Raw genomic sequence first — 24,773 nt, 5'->3', positions numbered from 1 at the left:
ACACTTGGGATTGAGCATGGCATTGAGTATAGCCCCCTACAACCCATTCCATACTACCATGTCTATCCTGCAGTCCCGACTAACGTGTCCTGCAATATTGCAGAACAATGAATGGCATCTCAATAGGCCATGATCCTGTCACTATCAAATTCCAATATGTGCTGCTAGAGTTTCTCCTTCTTACATGAGGCATAACGATCTTCTCACAAAAATTAACATTCAGGCGCTATTACTGAATGAGATATCTCCTGCCTAAACTTGTTCATATGCAGGATGTAGATGGTGTTCTCTCGTCCTACATTGTGCGGTAACTCTGAAATGCTAAACATTTTATCCAAGGACATAGTCTATTTTATGCTAATTTAATGCTTATAATTTTAATGGCCAGAATTGTAGATCCATTTTCAAACATTGTGGTTTTTGGGGGATTGCGTAGCAGTTGTCACGTTGGGCAGAAATTTTTCAAGCTAATTTTGTTGCACGGAGCTATGGGATGATAGCAGCAAAATTCTTCCTCTAGGAAGATGACCTGTAGCAAAGGACTATTGTAATGTCCATTTGTATGAAAATACACTGTTGTATTGGAGATAGATGTGAAAGTAAATAATATTGGAAAAGCTAACCCATGGGAAGGCAAAAGAAAAATTGATCATAGAGCACTTAGTCACCGTCCATTGAAATTCTGCTAATATTCCCAGATAATGAAATTGTTGGTCTTTTTCAATACAGGCAAGGACTTTAAATGGAATATATCTGTCATGTCTTTCAAAGCAGCCATACAGAGTATGGTTGAGTAGACATTTTGGAGAAATGAGATAGACAATTGAAGCAATAGTGTAATGCATGCAGTACTATACTTTTGCAGTAAAATAAATTAGTTGCTATTATAGGCAATTATAAGTTCAAATGAACCAATTTTTCATACTAAGTTAAGTACCAGATGGTACATTAGTAAAATCACAAAATGTTGTAAACCATTGAAGTATTGTTCTACCAAAGACAAACCATGTATGATTTCATATTGAGCTTTTACTTGTTGTGTGATTGATTTACATTGGTTTCCTAATTTATTTAAGTATTTTTGTATTATTGATATTTTTTTACTGCAGATACGAGTGATTGATGCTGCCAAATATCGAAAAATACACGAGGAAGTGATGAAAAAATTGGATAAATTGGAAAATGAATTTCTTCCTCAAGTGATGGTGGATAATACAGAAATAATATTTGACACTATTTACTACTTAGAATCGCAGACCAAAGATTTGATAATTGCTAATACAGGGCAGGTAACTGTAAAATTTGTAATAGTATGAGCTAGGCACACTATAAAGTATATTATTAGACACTATATCTTTACATGATAAACTGTTTCAGGTTCCTGTCACATTTGAGTTCATAAAAAAATTGGATGATTCAAGTTATTGCAAGGATTGGTTGAATATAGAACCATATGCAGGATTTATAATGCCAGGTATGTAACTGAAGCTTCCTTTAGTCTCTCCAAAATTGCAAAAATATAATGTTAAGGAATTAGAATTTTGTATAATGTTGAATATGGACATTGGTTATAATCTGACAAGTTTTTTGGCTTACATTATGTTAATAGATTGTAAGTAAGTCCACATCAGAAGACGAATAGATTTAATGGAGTTAGCACAGTAACCCATACACTATATATATATATATATATATATATATATATATATATATATATATATATATATATATATATATATATATATATATAATCTAAAAAGAAAGATGATGAAACTTACCAAACAAAAGCGCTGGCAGGTCGATAGACACACAAACAAACACAAACATACACACAAAATTCTAGCTTTCGCAACCAATGGTTGCCTCGTCAGGAAAGAGGGAAGGAGAAGGAAAGACAAAAGGATATGGGTTTTAAGGGAGAGGGTAAGGAGTCATTCCAATCCCGGGAGCGGAAAGACTTACCTTAGGGGGAAAAAAGGACAGGTATACACTCGCACACACACACATATCCATCCACACATACACAGACACAAGCAGACATTTGTAAAGGCAAAGAGTGACTCTTTGCCTTTACAAATGTCTGCTTGTGTCTGTGTATGTGTGGATGGATATGTGTGTGTGTGTGCGAGTGTATACCTGTCCTTTTTTCCCCCTAAGGTAAGTCTTTCCGCTCCCGGGATTGGAATGACTCCTTACCCTCTCCCTTAAAACCCATATCCTTTTGTCTTTCCTTCTCCTTCCCTCTTTCCTGACGAGGCAACCATTGGTTGCGAAAGCTAGAATTTTGTGTGTATGTTTGTGTTTGCTTGTGTGTCTATCGACCTGCCAGCGCTTTTGTTTGGTAAGTTTCATCATCTTTCTTTTTAGATATATTTTTCCCACGTGGAATGTTTCCCTCTATTATATATATATATATATATATATATATATATATATATATATATATATATATAAAAAGAAAGATGATGAAACTTACCAAACAAAAGCGTTGGCAGGTCGATAGACACACAAACATACACACAACGACCTGCAAGCGCTTTTGTTTGGTAAGTTTCATCATCTTTCCTTTTAGATATATTTTTCCCACGTGGAATGTTTCCCTCTATTATTTATATATATATATATATATATATATATATATATATATATATAGTTGTCAGCATTGGTTCATTCCTTTGTGTGTAAAACCAGGTTTCTTTCTTCTTTGAAAAACAGTTCATTCACACTAGATATGTGTTTAAAAATGTAGCCCATCTTGTAATGGCACATTCCAGAAGTTGTAAATATTGTTGTATACATCTGTGCTCCATGTAAATAATAATGATCAATTAGAGAATACCACAATTTCCAGAAATTTATATTATTTGAATTTTTTAGTTGCCCAAGGTCTGTAGATCGCGTTATTTACAGTAGATTGGTACTATTTTTGCGTAAAGCTGCCTGTTAATACATGAACTAACATTCCAGGTTTAGGAAGTAATAGCTGCAAGTTGTAGTAGTAAGATTATGGATGTGAACCTAGTCTCACACACACACACACACACACACACACACACACACACACACTCACTTTATTATGCGTTCTAGCTGCAATGGTGATTCAATTTTGCACTATGAACAATCATTCTTGCAAATCTACAGACCAGCACAAGCAAACACAGTTTTCAATAGTGGTACAAAATAAACAGTTCACGTTTATCTAAAAACAACACAGTTCACATTTAGCACAGTCCTTTAGCTATCTGTTAAACGTGTTCATTTGAGTGCATCCATTACACAAATGACTGAGTCCAACAAGTTCCTCACTTCAGTGACAATAATCGTATACAACTTCAATAACTAAAGTCACTCAAAAGTAATTAAACATTAAAGTCTGTGAGTTTTGGTGACTGGAGTCTGTATTCTCATGTGAAGAATATACATAATAGAAACATAAGTCAAAGGACAAGAGACTGTCCGGCATAGGTGTTACTCTTTAGCTCCCCAACTGTGAACTGTCTGTTGGGTAACATCAGACTATTTATAAATGGGCTTAAAGCCAAACTAATATTTTGAAAAGCAGATGTTTTGAAAATCGTTTATGTGCTGTTTATTGTTTTTGATGAGCAGCAAGGATTAATAAGATTTTCACTTATATAAAATGTTGCTAGTCAGAAATTTAGAAAAATACGTGGAAGAACTATTATTGTAATGCCAGTGTGCATCTCCTTATTTATATGGATGAGTGCCATATTGCAAAACTTAGTAAGGTGAGTTAATTAATGCTGTATGTCAGTTGGTATGGAAAAATAAGTTAACAAAAGTTAGTAATCACTCTGTAAACTGATAGTGGAAATTGGCAGTAGCTAGAAACTTTTATGTTAAGTATTGCTTAAGGTAATTGGTTTTCAGTAATTTAAAGTCCTCCACAGCTCGCTTTGTAATATTATGCTGATAAACTTGTAAAGTTTTACACATCTGGAACTATAGTGCTAACTTCAATTAACAGTAACTTTTGTTCTGATGAAAATTAATTACGCAGATGGAATCAGAACACTTGGAAATGAGAATGTGAATAACAAACTTAACACTTAAAATAATAAATTTAAGAAGTTGAGGTTTTTAGGTAAGTGCTACGTGTCAATAGGTAAACATATTGAGAATAAGATGAAATTAAATGAAAGATTTGGTTATTTTGGGAATAGAGAAACATAACACATGGAAAGTATCCACCTAGCTCGTTCACACTCTCACCTATAGCAGACTCGTGGTTGGGACACAAACACATAGCGGAAAACCGTATTTGCACTAGGTTTCAAGCTCTTGTTCTTTTTTCAGTAAAAGTACACAGATTCAAATACACAATCACCCACACTCAAACGCACACTCTTGTAGCCACTGTTAGTCTCCATATATATACAGCAAAACTTGCTCAAAACGTAATCGCCTGGAACTAAAATAATTTTCCAAATTGGACAAGTTTCCGGATTGCACAAAACTCACGGGGCTAAGTAAAATTTGTCAGGTATCATGAACAAAAGTACAGTAAAAATTTTTAACTATGCTTATACTGTATCTTTGTACCTTCACTCCAGCACTGTAGATGTTCGTTTGCTGTATATTGGACAATAAAACACTGGACCATTACACTAATTGATAACTAGCACAGCATTTCTATATTTTTACTCTAACTTTAAATTCGTTTATTATTGTATGTACATTCATATTTTTCCCATGTTTATTTGCTTTACATTTATTTATTTATTTTTTTTTTTTTTTCACAACATATCAAGGAGGGAAACTTGTTTCAATTTTCTGTTCAAAATTGTTTTTCCTAGGCAATTTTTACACCATACAATAGTTCTGACAAGTTGGGAGAATTTGTGTGTGCTGCAAATTGCATAACAGTGTTTACGCGTGCAATGGCTTCTTCAAGCTTATTGATTTTTCTAGGGAAATCATTTTTCTCCTCTTTTTCTTCCTTTGTTTCTTCATCATCCTCTGTGTTATGGATTTCAATTAAATCTGTTGAAGTGAAAGTGGAGTGAATTGACAAAAGGTAATCATTTCGAATGTAATCATCTGCACTACACGAAACGTTTCACATTTTCGTTAATTCAGCAATTGGTGCTGCATTTTCTTGAACTTCGATGGCCACAGAAGCGTCTTATTCTTGACCCCAAACCCCGCTTTATTGAAGCACTCGGTGACAGTTTCAGGTTTTATTTCCTTTACTGCCAAGCAAATACAGTTTACTGCATCCAGAACAGAAACTGACCGTGCAAGAGCAAATGCACTTTCGGCTTCTTCAACACTAAGAATAAGAGATTGCATTAGTAATCACCTATAATGACACTTGAATGTTTAAATAGGGCCCTGATCCATGGGTTGTGTGAGGCTGGTTGAACCTGGAGGGAACCAAGCCAATTTCACATTTGATAACGTTACTTTCAGGTAGCAGGTTGCTTTGTCTAGGATAAGGAGAACTTGCCGCTTTCCTTTTTTCATTTTGGCATTGAAGGAGACCAGCCATTCTTCCATAAGACCACTCACCATCCATGCCTTTTTATTGCTTTGTCATGTGACTGGAAGCTTACTGACGTCTGTTTTTGAAACTCCATTTTGCCGCCTTTCCAATCACCAGTGGCTTCTCTATTTAAACTAACATGTTTCCAGGCAGCAGTACAATGAGTCTTTCCTTGGACATTTTTCCGCCGGTGCACTTTTTACTCGAATTGCTAGCAGTTTTGAAGACAGCGCGTGATAACAGTCCTGTTTCATCAGCATTGAACGGGTCTTTCAGGTCATAATTCACAATTAAGTTGGACAGTATTGTCTTCCATTCTATCGCTACACTTTCCTGCACATCCTTAGCTTCCCCACACACTTCCTTCTACATGATGTTGTGCCTACCTTTGAAACTGTCGAGCCGTCTTGTGGATGCCTTAAACTCCATAATTCAAAGCTCTTCAGCGACTTTCCAAACCACTCTCTGCAACATGGGTCTAGATAAAGATAAGTTTTTTGCGCGCACACTTACGAACCATTTCCACACTATTTCGTTAATTTCTTCATTTCTGGTCTTCTTTGCCTTTCTTTTCATCTGCCCGTTCCCTTTCATCCATTCGTCCTGAGTCTTATCCTTGTTTCTTAACGTCTCATAAATTTGTGTTTTACCGCATTTGAAATGCAACATAATTTTGCGCACATAGAATTGGTCTTTCTCACTCATCTCAATTATATCAATCTCTTCATTAGGTATTAACAACACATACCGTTTGTTCGACATCATGTTACTGTATCTCTTTAAAGTGCTACTAGTCAACTGAAACTGGCAGAAAATAATGATCTTGCCGGGTAAAACCATTGTTTAACGGAACACATTGCAGCAGTGTGTTGGTAGATTCGGAACAATGTTCCTGTATGTGCTGGCATGCATCAATGAGGAAAACAGAAAGCCGGCAGAGTGCTGATGAATGAACCGTTTCCTTTGATGTACTCTACCGACACTTGACCGTAACTTATTCATTGTTGTACAGAGCAGCATGGTTTTAGGTCCACACCAGCAGTGCTGTGCTGGAACTCTTTTCTTGGTTTTGCCCCACTTAACAGAGGTGTTAAAAGTAATGTCCTTGTAAAGTCGTGAATAACTAATGAACTGTAATACTGTAGTATTGTGTAGGCTCTTTTCTGCATTATACAATGAATTATTAAGTATGTTCTAAAATTTGCTTTCCATTTCCGCATTAGGCATGTTCCACTTTATACAAAAATCAGCACATACAAGTGCACTGAATGCACCGGGACAGAAATATTTGTATGGTTTGGGCAGAAATCCGAATTATACACGTGTCGATTTGAGCAAGTTTTACTGCATATGGTCCACTTACCAAGGATTGTACAAAAATTCTGGACAACTGCTATTAAGGCTTTTTCACAGGCTGCAACATGATGTAAATTGCAGAGTGTAGAAAGGTCAATGAGCAGAAGTAGATATCTGTAGATTACCTTAATAAGACATTGCTAGTGAAAATATTGCAGTAGATTGCTTCAGTAATAGCAGAACTTGGTTGGAAGTAAACTTGGCTTCTAAAGGACTAAATCTATTAAATGGTACTAGAAGTGAATAATTGTTTTGTCATAGGCTATTTTTCTTGAGGATTGTAAAACCGGTACAGCAAAGAGTTCATTTTTTTTAATTTCATTGTAATTACATCTCATGGTCATGTTGTTTATTGTGACCAATATATTTTCAAAAATATGCAAAATGAGATTATGACCTGCTAAAGTTCTGGAACTTAGGTGTCTCAAAATGAAGTGTTATTTCTGCTTTGAGTAATAAAATGGCACACCAAGTTCTCTTTATGGAATAGGAAAATTATTGGAATTATACCAAAAAAATGCAGTACCTGGGGAAGGGGAGTTATACTATCTGATTAAAAGTATCTGAACACCCGTACCTAATTATAAATCCATCTTTATACAGGTTCTGTACCCACATGTAATGTGGAACTGACCACTAATGTCACAAGGTGCAGAACCACCAGTATAAAAGAGTGGTGAGTGTTGTGTTGTCAGTAGAGAAGCATTAACAGCAGACTTGGTTGGTCAGGAGCATTCAGTGTCTTTGAATGCAGACAAGTCATTGGATATCACCTTAGCAAAAGATCCATCAGGGACATTATTTTCATCACTTCTAAAGCTGTCCAAGCTGATTGTTTATGTGAATGCGAAGTGGAAATTCGAAGGAACAACCACAGCTAATGGGTTGCAGTGGTTGATCAGTTCCTCATAAGCTACACATGCTGAGTGGTATTTGACATGGTGTAAAGAGTGATGCCACTGGAAATGACTGGAAATTAGCGACTTCACAGGGTGGATTGTGCTACACTCTGTGGCAATCCAGTGGGCATGTTTGGCTGCGGGAGATGCCTGGTGGATGTTATCTATCATTAATTGTACTGTAGACAGTGAAGTACGGAGATGGTGGTGTTACAGTTCGGGCATTTTTGTAGTTGCACTTGAGAGAATGCTAAATGCAGGACATGAACGCATTATAGCACTGTGTATTGTGTACAGTAGAGAAACACTTTGGAGATAATTGTGTGTATCAACATGAAAACAGACCTTTCTTATTAAATCATCTTTGAGGGAATGGTTTGTGGACTGGCCTGCCCAGAATCCTAAACTGAACGCACTGATGCACCTCCGGGGTGAGTTAGCTGATTTTGATCCAGACCCCAGTGTCCAACATCACTATCTTTTCTGATTTCAGTTCTTGAAGAAGAATGAACTGCCATTCTTCCACAGACATTCAAACAGCTCTGTAGTGTCACGACCCAGTCTTTGGTCAGAAAATTATTAGTCTTTAACAAAAGTAAGGAGAAGTAACATGGAAGGGCGACAGAGTGTTGCGTTAACCATCACCGTTTGGTAGCCACCAGTGTGGCAACATGTGGGTTACAGTAACAGACAAGTCAGTAGTTGCGCAGCGAGGGTAGCAGAGCTCAGCAGTGAATGGTGGTGCACAGTCGTGACTGTGTAGCAGGTGAGGCAGGTCACCACGCTAAGGCAAGTATCTTGTTTTGATAGCGTGACTAGGTGTCGGGTTTTAGAGAAACAAATGGGCACTGGAGGAATATGAAGAACCTGTTGGGTTAGGGCAGGTATCACTCATCGCCGCCAGAAGCCAGTAATAAGATGATGCCGGACAGTGGGATGAGTGGATTGCACCTGCTGTCTGCACTAAGTCCTTCACGGTACCTGGTGTCTCAGCCCTACGGGTCTGATCTCTGCACTTCTGACTCAAACACTGAATTCCTGGTGGGATCCAGGGCACCACCACAACAGCAGCTGCTGCCAGACTTCTTCAGAGGGCGCTCAGATTAGACTCCTCATGCTACCACTGCGCCCATTTGCGGAGCCAAGGGGCCATTTCTCGAGTTAGATGCTGTCGCAGCGCTACACGACATGCCGTTAACATCAATGTCAGTCTCAGCAGCAGTGCCAGGTGGAAGCTGCCACCCATACTACAACCCCAGCCAGGGTCAATGAAGAGAGATGTGACTGCCTCGCTACACCGTATATATAGATCAATAAAGTTCTTTGTAATTGGTAAGTGTTGTTTGCTGGGGGCCCAATGACCTGTCACCAGTTAAAGTTGTCATAAAGGTGAACACTGGAGACACCCCACATTAGTATCTACTAATATGTGCCCAGATACTTTCGATCAGATAGTGAATGTTCTAAGTGCACACTCCTGTTGAGTATGTAAAAAGCTTGTTACATTGTAATAGCAATAAACATTGGGTTAATTATTTCAGGAACAACTTATTGGCATCAGCAGTTCTTCTAAAAGTCTCACTGCAATGTTTTAATATTTATTCTCGTTCCATTCTTGTTAAAATATACATTTCTTTGTTTTAGGTGAAAAATGTGATATCAGGCTGGAAGTTTTTGTTGACAAGAAATCGGCATTTAAGTTGAATTCTGGAGAGGATAAGCTTTATGACATTCTAGTTCTACATTTAGAAGGAGGAAAAGATATTTTTATCACAGTTACAGGTATGGTATATTATGTGACACACATATATTTTACAAAACTGTGTGCAAAACTGAGGAAGCCTCAGAAATGGGTAGCAGTAAAATAATGAATTCACAGATCTAAATTTTAGTGCAGCCATAATGAATTTTCTCAGTTTTTCCAATGATTGTTCTAGGAAACTTGTATTATTTCTTTCCCGTGTTAGGGAAATACAGTAATTGTGTTCACATGTGGTGAAGCAGTTTAATTTTACTCATGGAAAGTTTGATTCATAAATTAATAAACTTTCTGGGTTCATGTTACATTTAGGTTACAGTATACAAAGCCTCAAGTCTGTCTCAGTACATTGAAACATGCTCCTATCTTAAAACTGTACACTTACAAAACTTCGGTCATCTTGAGAAAGCTGGTAAAATTTGACTGCAGTAAATTCTCCTCTTGAACTTGGGATCAGTTTTGGTACACCAGAATATTGCGTTTAAAAGGGTTGAATGCCAACTTTACTGTAGTTAATCTTGAATCAAGGTTGACGCAGTCAGCTGTTAAGACCGACTGTAAACTATGCTGTGAGTTTCTGAAGTAGTATGATCTGCAGTTGAGTGTGTTACTTATGAAACAGTCATAATTTTTGAAGCTAAACTTACTTTCCCATTTATCGTAGAGTCTGTCTAATCTTTACTTTTTGGTGGACTGCCTATGGGGGTGGGGGGTGGATGAATATTATATTATATTTGGTGTCAAGAGCCAGTTCACTACCCACCTTCCTAATCATGTATGCATAAAGATTATTAGACCTGGACAATGTGCAGTGCCAAGTAAAGGGACTTTATAAGTAGGGGTCCCCAGTGGTGGGTCCGACTTCTCGAAACCATTTATATGGTTATGCAAGTTAAAGTTCCAGCTATCACACCCTGCAACCATTCATCCTGGTGGGCCTTTGTTTGTGAGTAATCACCAAAAAAATGTGGTGTTCTGTAGCTTTAGAAAAAGCATGTTAAACAGATTGGTCGTGTAACATATTGATTAAGGTATAGTTCTCACATGCAGTAAGCTGTGGGTTCGAATCTCATCAAGTCCTTTGAAGTTTTTTAATTTTAAATCTATGTTGAAATGACTTTGACCATTATTTTTATTCACTCTTATTTCTTTTAATGTAATTTTTTTACTTCTATTCCTTCATCACATCATTTTAAAGATGTAGAGCATCACGAGAAGTTAAAAAAAATTTTTTGTTGATTGCTCATAAAAGATAGCCAAATCTCTTAGAACGTGCTAGAAGTAATAGACAATATAGCCCTAATAAAGATGTTCATCTAATTGCACAGGCTTGAAGTTTGAAACTGCTCACTACTAGTGAAAGTTAAAGTCACATGGAGATCATATAAATTCCTAAGAATAATTATTGAAACGCACATGTGTAGTAATTAATCTCACTCAGAATCGAACAAACTGTTCAAAGTTAAACTGGAACAAGCAATCACTACCAAATAACATCAGTTCATGTGACACCAGTCTACAAGTCACAATGAAGAGTACTTGTGTAGTGTATATTGAATATATTCGTGAATCAAAAGGTACATTCTATGCACCTTAAAATTGCTGACTAACTTTCCGAAAGTTCAGTTACATTCAATATTCAGTACAAGCTTGGCCTGGTGTGTTGAGCTGTTCAGTACACAATCCACAAGGAAACTAAAACTCTGTAAGCATCATTTCAAGAGCTTCATGTTACTGCATTGGCTCCAATACTCCATAAATTCTGACATTTTGTAGACTAGCTGTCACCATTCAGGTAACCTTAGATGGATATTTTTCTTTCTTTTAGCTCCTCAGGATTCTGCATAGGGTTACAATAAAAAATCTTCCTGCAGAATTCTCCAAAACATTACTATAAATACATACCCTGCACTTGCAGCAAGCATGCCTATTCAATGGTGGTAATTGCTAAAAAATCCTATACTTACACTCCATCTGAGGGTTAAAATTAATGTTGATGATCCCTCACAAGTTACGAATACTACCTTTGCTAATATTTCATTATTTCTGTTGTCATACAATGTGCTTACTATTTCCTGTCCGGAAGAAATAATTGATATCTGGTTTTTAGCGGTCCATGTCACAATCTGTAAAAACAGAACCCTTATACGGTCACTTTGCTGTAGATTGGCAATGGCAATGGCAAGGAAATCGTTTCTGAAGAAGAGAAATTTGTTAACATCGAGTATAGATTTAAGTGTCAGGAAGGCGTTTCTGAAAGTATTTGTATGGAGTGTAGCCATGTATGGAAGTGAAACATGGACGATAACCAGTTTGGACAAGAAGAGAATAGAAGCTTTTGAAATGTGGTGCTACAGAAGAATGCTGAAGATAAGGTGGGTAGATCACGTAACTAATGAGGAGGTATTGAATAGGATTGGGGAGAAGAGAAGTTTGTGGCACAACTTGACTAGAAGAAGGGATCGGTTGGTAGGACATGTTTTGAGGCATCAAGGGATCACAAATTTAGCATTGGAGGGCAGCGTGGAGGGTAAAAATCGTAGAGGGAGACCAAGAGATGAATACACTAAGCAGATTCAGAAGGATGTAGGTTGCAGTAGGTACTGGGAGATGAAGAAGCTTGCACAGGATATAGTAGCATGGAGAGCTGCATCAAACCAGTCTCAGGAGTGAAGACCACAACAACAACATATGGTCACTTTGTCTGTCTGTCTGTCCAACTGTTTAGAACCCTTTTTCTCAGGAACGGGTAGATATATCAAATTGAAATTTGTCACATATTAAGGTCTATGGTATCTTGACAGCGTAAAAATTTCAAACTTCTAATTCAATGCAAGCAAAAGATATGTTCATTTCTGTCATAAATTTTGGATAATGGAAAACTCACTTCATGAAAATCCTAGGGTACTTTCTGTTATTACATAAAAATATTGTTTTCCCATTAGACTGAACATTCCATTTATCATCCCTCGTTTTAGTAGGTAAATAAAAAATATTTTAGTAACTCTTCTCTATCTTACATATATAAACTAAAGTCCGCTGCTCACTTCTTTTTGTATGTCCGGGCTTGTCTGTGAAACTACTGCAAAGGTTTTGATATGGTCTTGGAATTTCCAGAACTGATATGTTACCTGTATCTGTATCAGAAACATGCAAAAATCGTCCAGAAAGTAAAGAGCAGAGAAAAAAATAAGACTTCTTGTGATAATGCCAAGAGAACTGTACTGTTTTCTGAGCTTATATAACATTATGGCTTGTAATAAACTTTTTTTGTGATCCTGGGTTATTCATTTTCTGTTGTTTCTTTGGGTCCCTGATGCATGTTTTGTTGAACTGCTACAGAATATCTAGGATAACCCTTCTTAGAAATTTATGATAACACTGATAATTTTAAGTGCAACACAAAATACATCTGACAGTATGATTTATGTTTCAGTAATTAGTTGGGGTGTTGTACAGTTAGTCTTGCACAGCTTTTGTCCTTCTCTGATGCAAATTTCACAGATTTACTCAGCATTTGGAAATTAAACAATAATTTGTTAGGCATAAAATAGTTTCACATTTGCACACTGTTCTTACAGGAACATATGAGCGTAGTTGCTTTGGAGCATCAATTGAAGCGCTGGTGTATATTACACTTCCAATACGTGAAATACCTGTTGGCAGGCTTGTTGAACTGGTAAGTGTTGACTGTAGAATAAGACTATAGTAATAACCTCAGAAACTTAATTTGTAAATAAAGGACTGTTTTTTTTCCCCTTCCTTCTGTACAGGAAAGCAGTAAGGAAGTAACATCAACACAGGATCCATACCCAATACCAAAGGAAATATGGTTTCTGGTTGACCACCTCTACAGGCATGGACTAAAACAGCCACACTTGTTTGAACAGCCTGGTTTGCATTCAGAAATTTTGCAAATTAGAAACTGGCTTGATAATGGCTCACCTGATCCTCTGCGTATCCTTTGCAGCAAACAAGCCTTCTTTTCAGTAGTTCTTTGATGTTTCAGTAAATTCACTTAACAAGAAAACAGTATGTTGACTCATAAAGAGGAGTTGGATGAAGAGCAACAGGTACTGCGTTGCTGTACTGTGAAAGTAATTACAAGATTTTTCTTTTGGATATTTATCCACTACTTTTAGGCATTTAATCACATTAAAATACTAAACTCCTCTGCACCAGCACTGTCAAACAGAAATATGTTTTGGAACCAGAAACTTCATACGGAGAGTGTCTTGAGTGTTTATTTAATTTTGGTTCCACTTTTAAGTTCCCGTTTTTCATCAATGAAAAAAGTGATTTGTTTTCACAAGTCCAGGATTCCCAGTGGTGTTCGTTTCCATGCTATACCGTTAAATTTGAAGGTGTGATGACTATGAAGGGTAGAGAAGAATGGTGTGATCTTGATCAACTTTTTGCAAATGCTGAAAACATGCATTATTATGCCTTGTTGTATTGATGGAACACTGTTCAATTTCTTTTTATTGAGTTTACTCTGTACTGCTGTAAACCACAATGCCATTTCATCTGAAAATTGTTTTTATTGGCGTACCTGATAACTCAGAATTTCCTTAAAATTCCATTGAACCTAAAATATGATTCTAGAAGGAATGTACAGTTTTCATGTTACTTATTCAGTGTTAAATTTTTTAATAATATTTCACCATTTCTTACCTCCACAGTTTTGTCACTTGATAATCTCATAAAGGATCTCAATTTCACTGCCAGCCTTCATTGGTGGTAAAAAAGGTGGCTCAGTGGTAAAAAAAAGGTGGCTCTTCAAAATCTTCTCCTCCCCCCCCCCCCCCCCTCCCTTCTGGAGCTGTTTAGTAAATAACGTGTCCAAGAGCATTTTGGTTTAATTGTCACAGGTTAGTTAGATTGTCATAATTAAACCATCTTTACTCGTAAAACAATTGTGATTTAACAGTTCTATAAAGATGTAACAAAGCATGTAGGAAATGTTTAATGTTCTCACATTCAATGCACAATTGTATAAAGATTTGACGTACTGCAAGCGAGTTTCCACAGCATGTGCAATCAAATGGCTGTTGCAGATGTACCATTTTCCTCCTGTGTACATGGGTAGGTATACATCAGTAAAGATGTATGTTGAAAATGATCGTAGTTCTGCCATTTGTGTAGTATATGAACTTACAGCAGTTTTGGTGACTTTCATGTGTAATTACTACATTGGAGTGAATAGAAGAGGAGATTGAGGGCATAAACTGAACTGACAGCTGTAGAAAATCTAATTCCATATAAATAGTCGTCATTATCTGTTGTTGTATTCTGCACATTGAGTGAAAAGAAATATTTGCACGTGCGCTCTGTTTCCATCCAAGCAGCAGATGGGTTTTCTCCTACACTGCTTGAGCCAGTCGCCCCACATCTACAACTATGTAGTTTGTTGTTAAAAAAATATATGTAAGTGATAAAAGCCACATACAACCAAAAGCTAAGTTCTGCAAAGGCATTGCTGCAGATGACCTTTCCTAAATGCATGGTAAATGTTTTTTGTGTCTAAATAGCACACCAACTTGGCATATTGGTTTTGTGCCTATATGAAACAGATGTATTATACCACAAAAAATAAAATCATAACTGGTTTTAAATGAAAATATGTTATTAAATTGGAATGAAACAATTTGTTTCATGACATTGTGGCTTGCAGGAATGATGTATATGTTGTTGATAGGGTTCTTACCAGGACAATTCAAAAATGTTGGTAGGAAGGATCCTACTCAATGACTGCTTTATAGCCTGCGCAATCTAGATCCTTCCTACTAACGCATCACATTTCTTCTGAGTTTTGCAGGTGGGAACTTTCCCTACAACATATCCTTAAACCTGTGGCAGCAACATGCACTATTTCCAGTCTTCCACCTGCCTGTCCCTTCCCTGCTTCCACTCCAGCACTATACATGCCAAAGGAACCACTAGCCTTTCCCCTTCTCTACTTCTTCCCTGTCCTCTCTCCCTTTTCTCTCCCCCCCCCCCTCTCTGACCCCCCCCCCCCCCCCCCAAGCACCTATCAGCCTCATAATCTTCCTACCACATCCCTGTATGCTCTCTTTCACTCTGACAGGTCAGCACACTTCCTTTCCCCACCCCTACCCTGCTATTCCTTGATCTTCCTGCCCCACACCTCTTCCTTAGTCCTACTACACTCTCTATATTGTTGCTCATATCAGTCTGTAGTCGGGCCACAGCAGCTGTAGACAGAGGCCACATGTGTGTGATTTGCGCTTGTGTGAATGTTTGTGCACTTACTATTGGCCAAAAGCTTAAATTAGTCCTTTCATTGTGCCTGCCTGTGGCTCAATAGCTCCTTTATTTGGTGAGTAACAGTATGTCCATTTCATAATATTGTCATAAATAATTTTTGTGATCTTAACTAGTAAAGGATTATTTACAAGAATTAAATAAGTTATATTATGGATTACCTCGAATAAAATGAACTATTGACACAGTCAGCACAGATTAAAAAAATATTGTTCTTGTGAAACACAGCTAGCTCTTTTTTCATACGAAATAATGAGTACTTTCAATAGGGAATCTCTAATTGATTCTGTATTTCTAGTTTTCCAGAAGGCTTTTGACATTGTTTCTTACTAGTGACTTGTGATCAAAACCAGTTACATAGTGATTGATAAGATATTTGTACAGTGCAAAAAGGCAGTTGACTAAATTGATTAACTTTCGGCTATGCTGTTAATCACACAAATTTAAAGTCTGTCAGTTCAGCTGGGCATAGATAAAGTTGTGGGGGGAGGTGAACCAAAGACAGTTTTATTGCAGAGCACTTAAGATGCAACTGGTCATATAAAGAGGCTGTGTACACTAAAGTTGTCTGTCCTCTTCTATAGTATTCCTGTGCGATATGGTATCGCACAGATAGGATTGACATAGGTCATCAAAAAAGTTCAGAGAAGGCAGCTCATATTGATTTTTTGTGAAATAGTGTGTGTGACGCATATGTTATGTTAGTTCAAGTGGCAAACATTAAAACAAAAGTGTTTTTCATTGCAGTGAGATCTTCTCATGAAATTTCAATACAGAATTTCTCCTCTGAATGCGAAAATATTTTGATAATGCTATCCTACCTAGGGAGACATGATCGTTGTGGTAAAATACAATAAATTAGAGCTACAATGAAAAGATGCAAGTGTTCATTTTTCCTGCACATTGGTAGGAACTGGAATGGTGGAGTAATAGTCTGAATGTGGTTCGATGAATCCTCTGCCACACACTTAAATGTGAATGGAAGACGAGTCATGTAGTTGTAGATGAAAATAAGTTGAAAGTAAGCAGTGAACTATAGGTGAATAGATTAATAGAGGGAGTCAGTTTATCAAAAATGTGGATGGTATTTACATTTGATCCTTTGATTGCAGTGGACTGCCACAGCAGTCAGTGTGCACCATGTTCCAACTGCAGTGGAGTACTACAGCAATTCAGTGTCAACAGGGCCATATTGGGTCGTCAACTGCAGACATTTTCAGACTTATGCTTCTTTATCATTTCACTGTGGTGGAACACAGTCCATATGGCGCATCATAACTAGCAGAGTCTCACTACACACTATCATTTACTCCAACTTCAATTTGGCGTACACGACTGCATTCCCAGTTAGACATGTGCACTTTTGCTGTTCCTGCTCCAGACTTTGTAGTATGCTTTAGGTCTAACAGATGGATGACTGTTGTTTGTTCATCATAAGTGCTTCCAACAGAATTTCACCACACTATTTGCTATAAAACCAGTGATTTCCATTGATCTTGCATCTTCAATTTTTTGTTGAAATGATATGTTGGCATTACAAGCTGCAGTAAATATTGTAAATAAGTACTTCTAAATTGCCCAATACAAGTCTAAATGTCAGAGTAATAACAACACTGAAATATAGTAACTGCATTGGAAGTACTAGGCACCCAGCACATGAGCTGTGCCAGTGCAGTGTTCCACCATGACCACAAAGTATCACATGTTGCAGTCAAAGGGTTCACTAACTGCACCGCAGTTGGACAAAATCATACTAGCACACACAACAGTATAAGGTTTTTTTTCTCTTATGTTGTGAGGCCAATATAATAGATCTGTAAATGGTAGCTTGTATATTTCTAGAAAAATTGTATACCTGCTTTGTAATGTGATTATTTATACATTTAACGGGTTCCATGTATCATATTGCATTTGACTTTTTCACTTAACTGTTAAATAGCTGGCAGTGTTCATTCAGTTGCTGAAGCTTTACTCTTACTTCTGGAATCCACTGCAGAGCCAGTTATACCATACAATTTACATAATATTTGCCTGAATGCGTCCAGCAATTACCTGCAGTGTAAACAGGTAATTACTTCATAAATATTAGTTTTGTATTTGTTGGCAAAATTATTTAATTTTGTCAATAATTGATACTTTTGTATTTATGTATCACAAACCACTATCAGTCAACAGCAAACACTAAAGTGCGCGTCATTTATGTTGGCGGCCGAGTTTAGGTTCGTTCTGCGCATCTGACGTCAAAAAATACAGTCAGTCAATGAACAGAGAACAACGTTGCCAGATCTCGACTGCAGAGCAGAGCAGGGACCAGTGTCTTCAGTTTTAGAAACGTTCAATCATAAATAAAGTAATAGAACAAAAGCAATGTCTTGATAGCAGACTTTGTTTTATAGAAAGTTTGGAAAAACCATTCTTTATACCAATTGCTTCAATTTCTATTTATTAATTAAACCAAACAAGCAATAAGACTCCTAATTCAGGCGATAGCAAGGAAAGGTGTTTGTATCAATTTCACGAACCGCTTTTTCGCAATAAAGAACAGCGGTAATTGTTTATTTCCTATTGTACTTCGACGAAGTGCGAGTAATTCATAGGCATACCAACAATGTTTGTCAGAATTTTGCGTGACCTGTTAGAGTCCTTATGGAGTGACACAGCAGGACGAGCTGCGCTAGCGTAACGGTTAGGGCGTTGGGTTAGTAAGCGAAAGGTAAAGAGTTCAAACCTTGTGCGATGTTAAATATTTTCTTTATTTAAAAACAATATCAAAGTGTCTTACTTCACGAATTTTATTCGTTTGAATGCAATTTTTTGAAATTTCTAGTGCTTTGTCTCTTCATTAACCCTTTCGCTGCTGCAGTCACGTGCTCCCCGCATTCCGCGCTGTGCGCGATTTTGTCATCACTGCACTGCTCGCCTGTACAGACACATGGTGTTCCCACTGCTTTGACACACTTATCATTCGATTTCACAAAAACTATTTGGCCCAAAAATTAGATTTTTACACATCTTCTTAACTGATACCTTCCCCCCATAAATGACTTAATTTTGGTTCGATGTTCAACCCAGTTATTGTGCAGCATTAAATGTAGAAAACCATTGCACGAAATTTTGAAGAGTTTGCAGAGGTAAAAGTCCATAGCGTATACTTTCCGTATGGTCGATTTTAGTTGCCACAATGTTGAGAATGAAATGTGGACAAGGTACCTAAATTTCATATAAAATTTACCGTATAACAATATCTCATTTAATGTAAGTACCACATAGGTGTCGTATGTAATATTGAGAAATATTCCGTCTTTCGCGACTGTAATAAAAGTTTTATTTACACCGGGCGCATTTGGCTTTATTTTAAAGCTCTTTAATCAGTCAAAGGAAGTGGAGGGAAGGTATCAGTCAAGATGATGTGTAAAAATCTAATTTTTGGGCCAAATAGTTTTTGTGGAATCGAATGATAAGTGTGTCAAAGCAGTCGGAAACACCATGTGCCAGCACAGGTGAGCAGTGCAGTGACAAAATCGCGCACAGCGCGGAATGCGGGGAGCACGTCTCTGTAGCAGCGAAAGGGTTAATGCGGCAGTTGTGGCTTTACTTCATAAACTGCGCGCTCCCCCCTAAACGTAAGCTTGCGAACTATACTATACATGGCGCTGCTTGTCTTGGCACGTGCGTCATGTGCAGCTGGCAACGCAGCAATCTCCCGCCTCTGGGCGGGCATACACGAGCCGCCAAGATAAAAGAATTCAACTATAGTAAGTTTAAAACTTTACATATTTTGATATTTATGAAAACAAGAAATAGGAAGACAAAGATTAAATTAAACAGATATGCAGAAAAATCAAAAGCATTGGCTGTTTCTCCAGATTGTGGGAGACATCTTTTTTGATTTAACACTCAGATTGTCACTTTTACCTTTTGTATAGAGGGATACCAGGAGATGAGTACATTAAGAAGATTCAGAAGGATGTAGGTTGCGGTAGTTACTTGGAGATGAAGTAATGTGTACAGAATAGAGTACCATTGAGAGCTGCACCAAACCAGTTTCTAGACTGAAGACCAAGGACCACAACAACACTATAATAGCAATTACATTGTAATTTTTACTGTAAGTACAAGAGGTCCTGTTGGGAATTTTTCCTCTTGTTGTGTAGTAGAGGGGAATTTTAGATTTTGCATTCTGTCAGAGACAGCAAAGAACTTGGATGAGCAGTTGAACGGAATGGACAGTGTCTTCAAAGGAGATAAGATGAAAATCAGCAAAAGCAAAACAAGGCTAATGGAATATAGTCTAATTAAATCAGGTGATGCTGAGGGGATTAGATTAGGATATGAGGCATTTAAAGCAGTAAATGAGTTTCCTATTTGGACGACATAACTGACAATGGCTGAACTAGAGAAGATATAAAATGCAAACTGGCAATGGCAAGAAATGCGTTTTTGAAGAAGAAAAATTTGTTAACATTGAATATATATTTCAGTGTTAGGACGTGGAGTGTAGCATTGTATGGAAGTGAAAAATGGGTGTTAAACAGTTGAGACAAGAAGGGAATAGAAGCTTTTGAAATGGGGTGCTCCAGAAGAATACCGAAGATTAGATGGGTAGGTAACACAACTGATGAGAAAGTACTGAATAGAACTGGGGAGGGAAAAAAGAATTGTGGCACAGCGTGACTGGTAGAAGGGATCTGTTGACAGGACACATTCGAATACATTAAGGGATCACCACTTAAATATCACCAATTACAAAATCATGGATGAGACCAAGAGATGAATACAGTAAGCAAATTCAGAAGAATATAAGTTGCAGTAGTTACTTGGAGATGAGGTGGCTTGCACAGCACAAAGTAGCACAGAAAGCCGCATCAAACCAGTGTTCAGACTGAGGACAACAACAACAACAACAAACACAAACAAAAGAAGGCAGAAAAACGTAGTTGAAAATTTAATTAAAAAATTTTTGCTCTCTAACACTAACGAAAATTCCTGGATGAAGTAATATGTAAAATAAGGGAAAGGCAACCATTTACCTATAACGGATCAATGCATGGAGCACAATAACACACAACAGAAAAAAACATTCACCCTAGCTTTCAAGCAGTAGCAGTTTTTCCAGAAACAACACGTTTGTGCGCGCGCGCGCAGCGCGCGCGCGCGCGCGCCCACGCACACACACACACACACACACACACACACACACACACACACACACACCCAGGCGCACACTCCCATGGCTACGGCAAGACTAATTTTCGAAAGCAGGTGCTTGAGCTGATAGAGGTGGAGAGGGAATAGGCAAGAATGCAGGGAGGGGGTAATGGTAAAGAGCTAGGTCTTTGAACAGGTGACTTCATAGCTGCACAAGAAGTGCAGATGGCACAACAAAAAGTGATGGAGGGAAAAGGGTTTGGGTGGGGGAGAAAAGGGTGGAGGGGAGTGGAGAGAAGGCAGTGCATGATCCAGATGGAGGAGTTATGGCATGAACAGAAGAGAGAAGGGAAGAGGCAAGGTGAGAAAGTGGAACAGGTTAGCAAAGGTTTGGGCCAGTGGGATAGACAATTCCCATTTGCTTGGTTAAGAGAAACCTGTGCTTGGAGGGGGTATCCAAATAGCCTTTGCAGTTAAGCAGATACTGAAGTAATTTATTTGTGGTGTGCAACATGTTCAACAACAGGACAGTTCAGATTGCAGTTTGCAACAGTTTGACGGTGGCTAATCGTGAGTAGACATTTGGTTACTTGTCATACCCACATAGAATGCTGTACAGTAATTGCAGCAAACCTGATATAGAACATGGCTGCTTTCAAATGTTACCCTACCTTTTATTGGGCAGGAAGTTTTAATTTTTGTTGTTTGCAAAGTGTGCTCATCTCAGCAATATTGGGTGAAAACTTTTACCCTTCACTTGTCACATTCATAGTGTATTACCAATTTTTTTCTGTAATACACAACTAGGACTAAATTGTGCACATAGAGAAGGCAGTGAGCCAAATGAGTTGAGAGACTGCATAAGACACAGTAACATTATCCTGCAAGTAATGCCTCTTGTTTGTTTGCAGACTAAAGAAATTACAATAATAGCACATTCTAATACAGATGATGATTGTTGCTACTGACACTCAAATTTCTACATAAACACACACATTTATATAAGTACACAAGACAGTCACTGGCAGAAGATGACATGCTAATACCATGTAACACACCTCTAGCAGTGATAATGACCTCAGTGTAGTCAGGAGGGACCAAAAATTTTCTCAGGTATGCTGTGTCTGTTAAAGCCATTCACTGGTAATGAGGTCTTGTACAGTTACCAAAATAGGTGGGGTGTTAATTGCTTTATTTCACCCATTGGTCCAAATTGTCCCAGATACTTTCTGTAGGATTAAGGCAGTGTATTAGCAGGCCAGTAGAGGTATAACACAGTGCCTATATTTCTGTCAATCAGGAACAAATGTGTGCAGCCATATGAACACACCTGTTGTCATCTTAAAAGAAATGTGTCCACAGCATGCTCATTATGCCATTTCTGAAGAAAGGGCAACACTTGGTCACTGTGAATGTTGAAATAAACTTATTGATTTCTGTTCACCAGAATCTAAAGGAGTCAGTCAAAGTTAGGGTATGGAAAACACCCCTAAAACATCAAAGAACCATCTCCAGCCTCAATTACACTTTCCATACACTAGAGGTTAAACAACTCACTGGGCCTTTGTGCCTTCAGTGTCTTGTATTATTGAAAAGGGGCAATATTTCACCTCATCAGGCTACACTACATGCTTCCAATCCTCTACTGTCCAGTTTGTGTGTTTGGCCTGTTGAACTAGTGCAGCTTTATGTGCCACATGCGCATTGCATTACCTTAACAAAGTTTGCTTGGGATCTGCTTGAGATGGACTAACATTCACTGACAGCAGCAGTTTTTGTCAGGTTAGAAACCAGTTGTCATTGACAAGATGTGACACTCCTCTGGTTCCTGTTAGTTAAAATCTTTTGACAACCACTGTTCATATGCCGTGTTACATAGCTGCATGTGATACACTATATCTTGTATGCGAGTTGGAAAATCCACATTGATATACCAACAAATGGAGCAACTCCATTCATGGTGTGGTCATTGGCATATCCAAAACAATACTTCCTTTCTGTATCACCTCCATGTTGACCCATCTGACTGTGCTGACTGGAACATACACATTACCTCACTGCTGTGATGTTTATCAGTGGTGGTACCATCATGCTCGTATAAGAGGGTGAATTAATATTTTGTCCAGTAAAATGAAAAATATCCATCATGTCATCCTTATAGAAAGTTAATTTGAAAGATAACTCGGAGATTTACAGCTTTAATGACACAATAATTATCTTAAAAATACTTCAAAGTAATTTATCTGTATAGCATGATATACTTTGGTTGGCTGTTTATTGAAGTAGCCTTTTCATTTTGATCCACAGGTGTGGCAAGAGGGCATACCATCAAACAAATGTTTGAAATTATGCATATACAAAAGAGCACTCTATAGGTAGTTGTTAAACTAGACTTCCAAGTAACTACTTGTTTGCATGTATGAATCAGTTAATTTTTAATTCTGTTTTCTCTTTATACCAACTTGAAATGTTTAACATCATTGTAATATTGATTTTTGAATGAATAATCAATTAACTACTTAATAAGTCACAAAAATATCATCTTTTCTTGTCGTCTGAGCATAATGCAGGATTCATAACTTAATTGTTTTCAAATTTAAGTACTATCTTTTGTTGTAAATTTTCCTATTTTGCTCATTTTGGTTTTCAAATTTAGATTGTCATGCAGCTGCCTGAACATAGGAAGAATGTCTTCCTGTATTTGTGTACCTTTCTACAAGAGGTACTGAGTCACATGAATGATAACGGCCTGGATGCAAAAACAGTAGGTGAGGAACTACTGGTAGTTAAAATGTTTTGTTTGAGAGTTAGTGTGTTTGATTAAATGCCACATATTTATGAAACACTGGAATAAAAAAAGTTCCATGTTCCTAGGGAATACAGTCTAGTGTTACACAGTCTTCCATCCATACATATGTTAAGAGTGTGTGTGTGTGTGTGTGTGTGTGTGTGTGTTTTTTTTCATTTCTCCCCTAAATCATTGGGCTGATTCCAATCAGACTTAGTAAACACACCTGTTACTGTCAGGCAACAATTTCTGTGAGGCTAAGAACCACCTACCTATTATAGTTCAGCAGATAAGATGTCATAAACAGCAAGATTCAAGGTAAAACTGCTGCCTAAGACACTCTTATAGTCGAGGTGACTTGAGGAAATTGCTGATATCTGGCAGTGCTTTTTACAGCTTTGAACTGTGAAGTGCAAACAGCTGTAGGTGAAAACGATAGCCATCTGTAGAGCTATGAAGAGGCATTGCCATAGAGATGTTTACAAAATTGTGCTGTAGGCACGTGAAGCAGCTGCACCTAGTGCACGGGATCATGTTTGTTAATGTGGTTACAGAACTTATACTTTTGTTCATTATGCATATTTGTTTGTACAACTGTGTCATAATTTCGAAGGTCATAATCATGAATATGTGGAAATGAAATTTTTTCTGTGCTTCACTAAAAACACAAGTTCTTTTTTGTTTTTGTTTCTGATAGGAAATTGGCAAAATGAATACCTGGGCAGTGCCAGATTTGTGAGCTAGTTTTAAGAATAAAAGTGATGTCATGTTATTCAAAAGGCAAACTGTGACAAGGTATGAAAGGAGCATTGATGATGGCAGTTAGAGGAATTGTGATGCGTATGTCAGTCTAATAGTGACATACCATAAAGTAAATGACTTTCCAGTTAAAGAAAATTTTTGTAAGATGTTAACATAACTTAATAGTCAATTTCTTTTTTAGTGTATAATGTAATAAATGTGTGAAGTTCTTGGTAAATGCATCCTTAAGGGTAGTCTCTCTGCTCAGTTTTATCTTTTGTAAAAATTTGC

At 37.5% G+C, this 24,773-nt stretch overlaps 1 protein-coding gene across 3 annotated transcripts in view; it reads left to right on the top strand.

Annotated features, from left to right (window-relative positions):
* LOC124784021 (inositol polyphosphate 5-phosphatase OCRL) overlaps positions 1-24,773 on the top strand; it is a 95,583-nt gene that overhangs the window by 47,407 nt on the left and 23,403 nt on the right. For all 3 annotated transcript variants that reach the window (XM_047254066.1, XM_047254067.1, XM_047254068.1), the window contains 7 exons: positions 1,110-1,289; positions 1,378-1,474; positions 9,406-9,543; positions 13,102-13,199; positions 13,294-13,477; positions 17,745-17,872; positions 23,610-23,721. In XM_047254066.1, the coding sequence (XP_047110022.1) occupies positions 1,110-1,289; positions 1,378-1,474; positions 9,406-9,543; positions 13,102-13,199; positions 13,294-13,477; positions 17,745-17,872; positions 23,610-23,721 (937 nt within the window). The remainder of the gene's footprint in view (positions 1-1,109; positions 1,290-1,377; positions 1,475-9,405; positions 9,544-13,101; positions 13,200-13,293; positions 13,478-17,744; positions 17,873-23,609; positions 23,722-24,773) is intronic.

Source organism: Schistocerca piceifrons, chromosome 1 (genome assembly GCF_021461385.2).
Source record: "Schistocerca piceifrons isolate TAMUIC-IGC-003096 chromosome 1, iqSchPice1.1, whole genome shotgun sequence".
NCBI classification, from domain to species: Eukaryota; Metazoa; Arthropoda; class Insecta; order Orthoptera; family Acrididae; genus Schistocerca; species Schistocerca piceifrons.
Note: the sequence above shows the minus strand (reverse complement) of the source record. Positions and strands in the feature narration are given on the sequence as shown.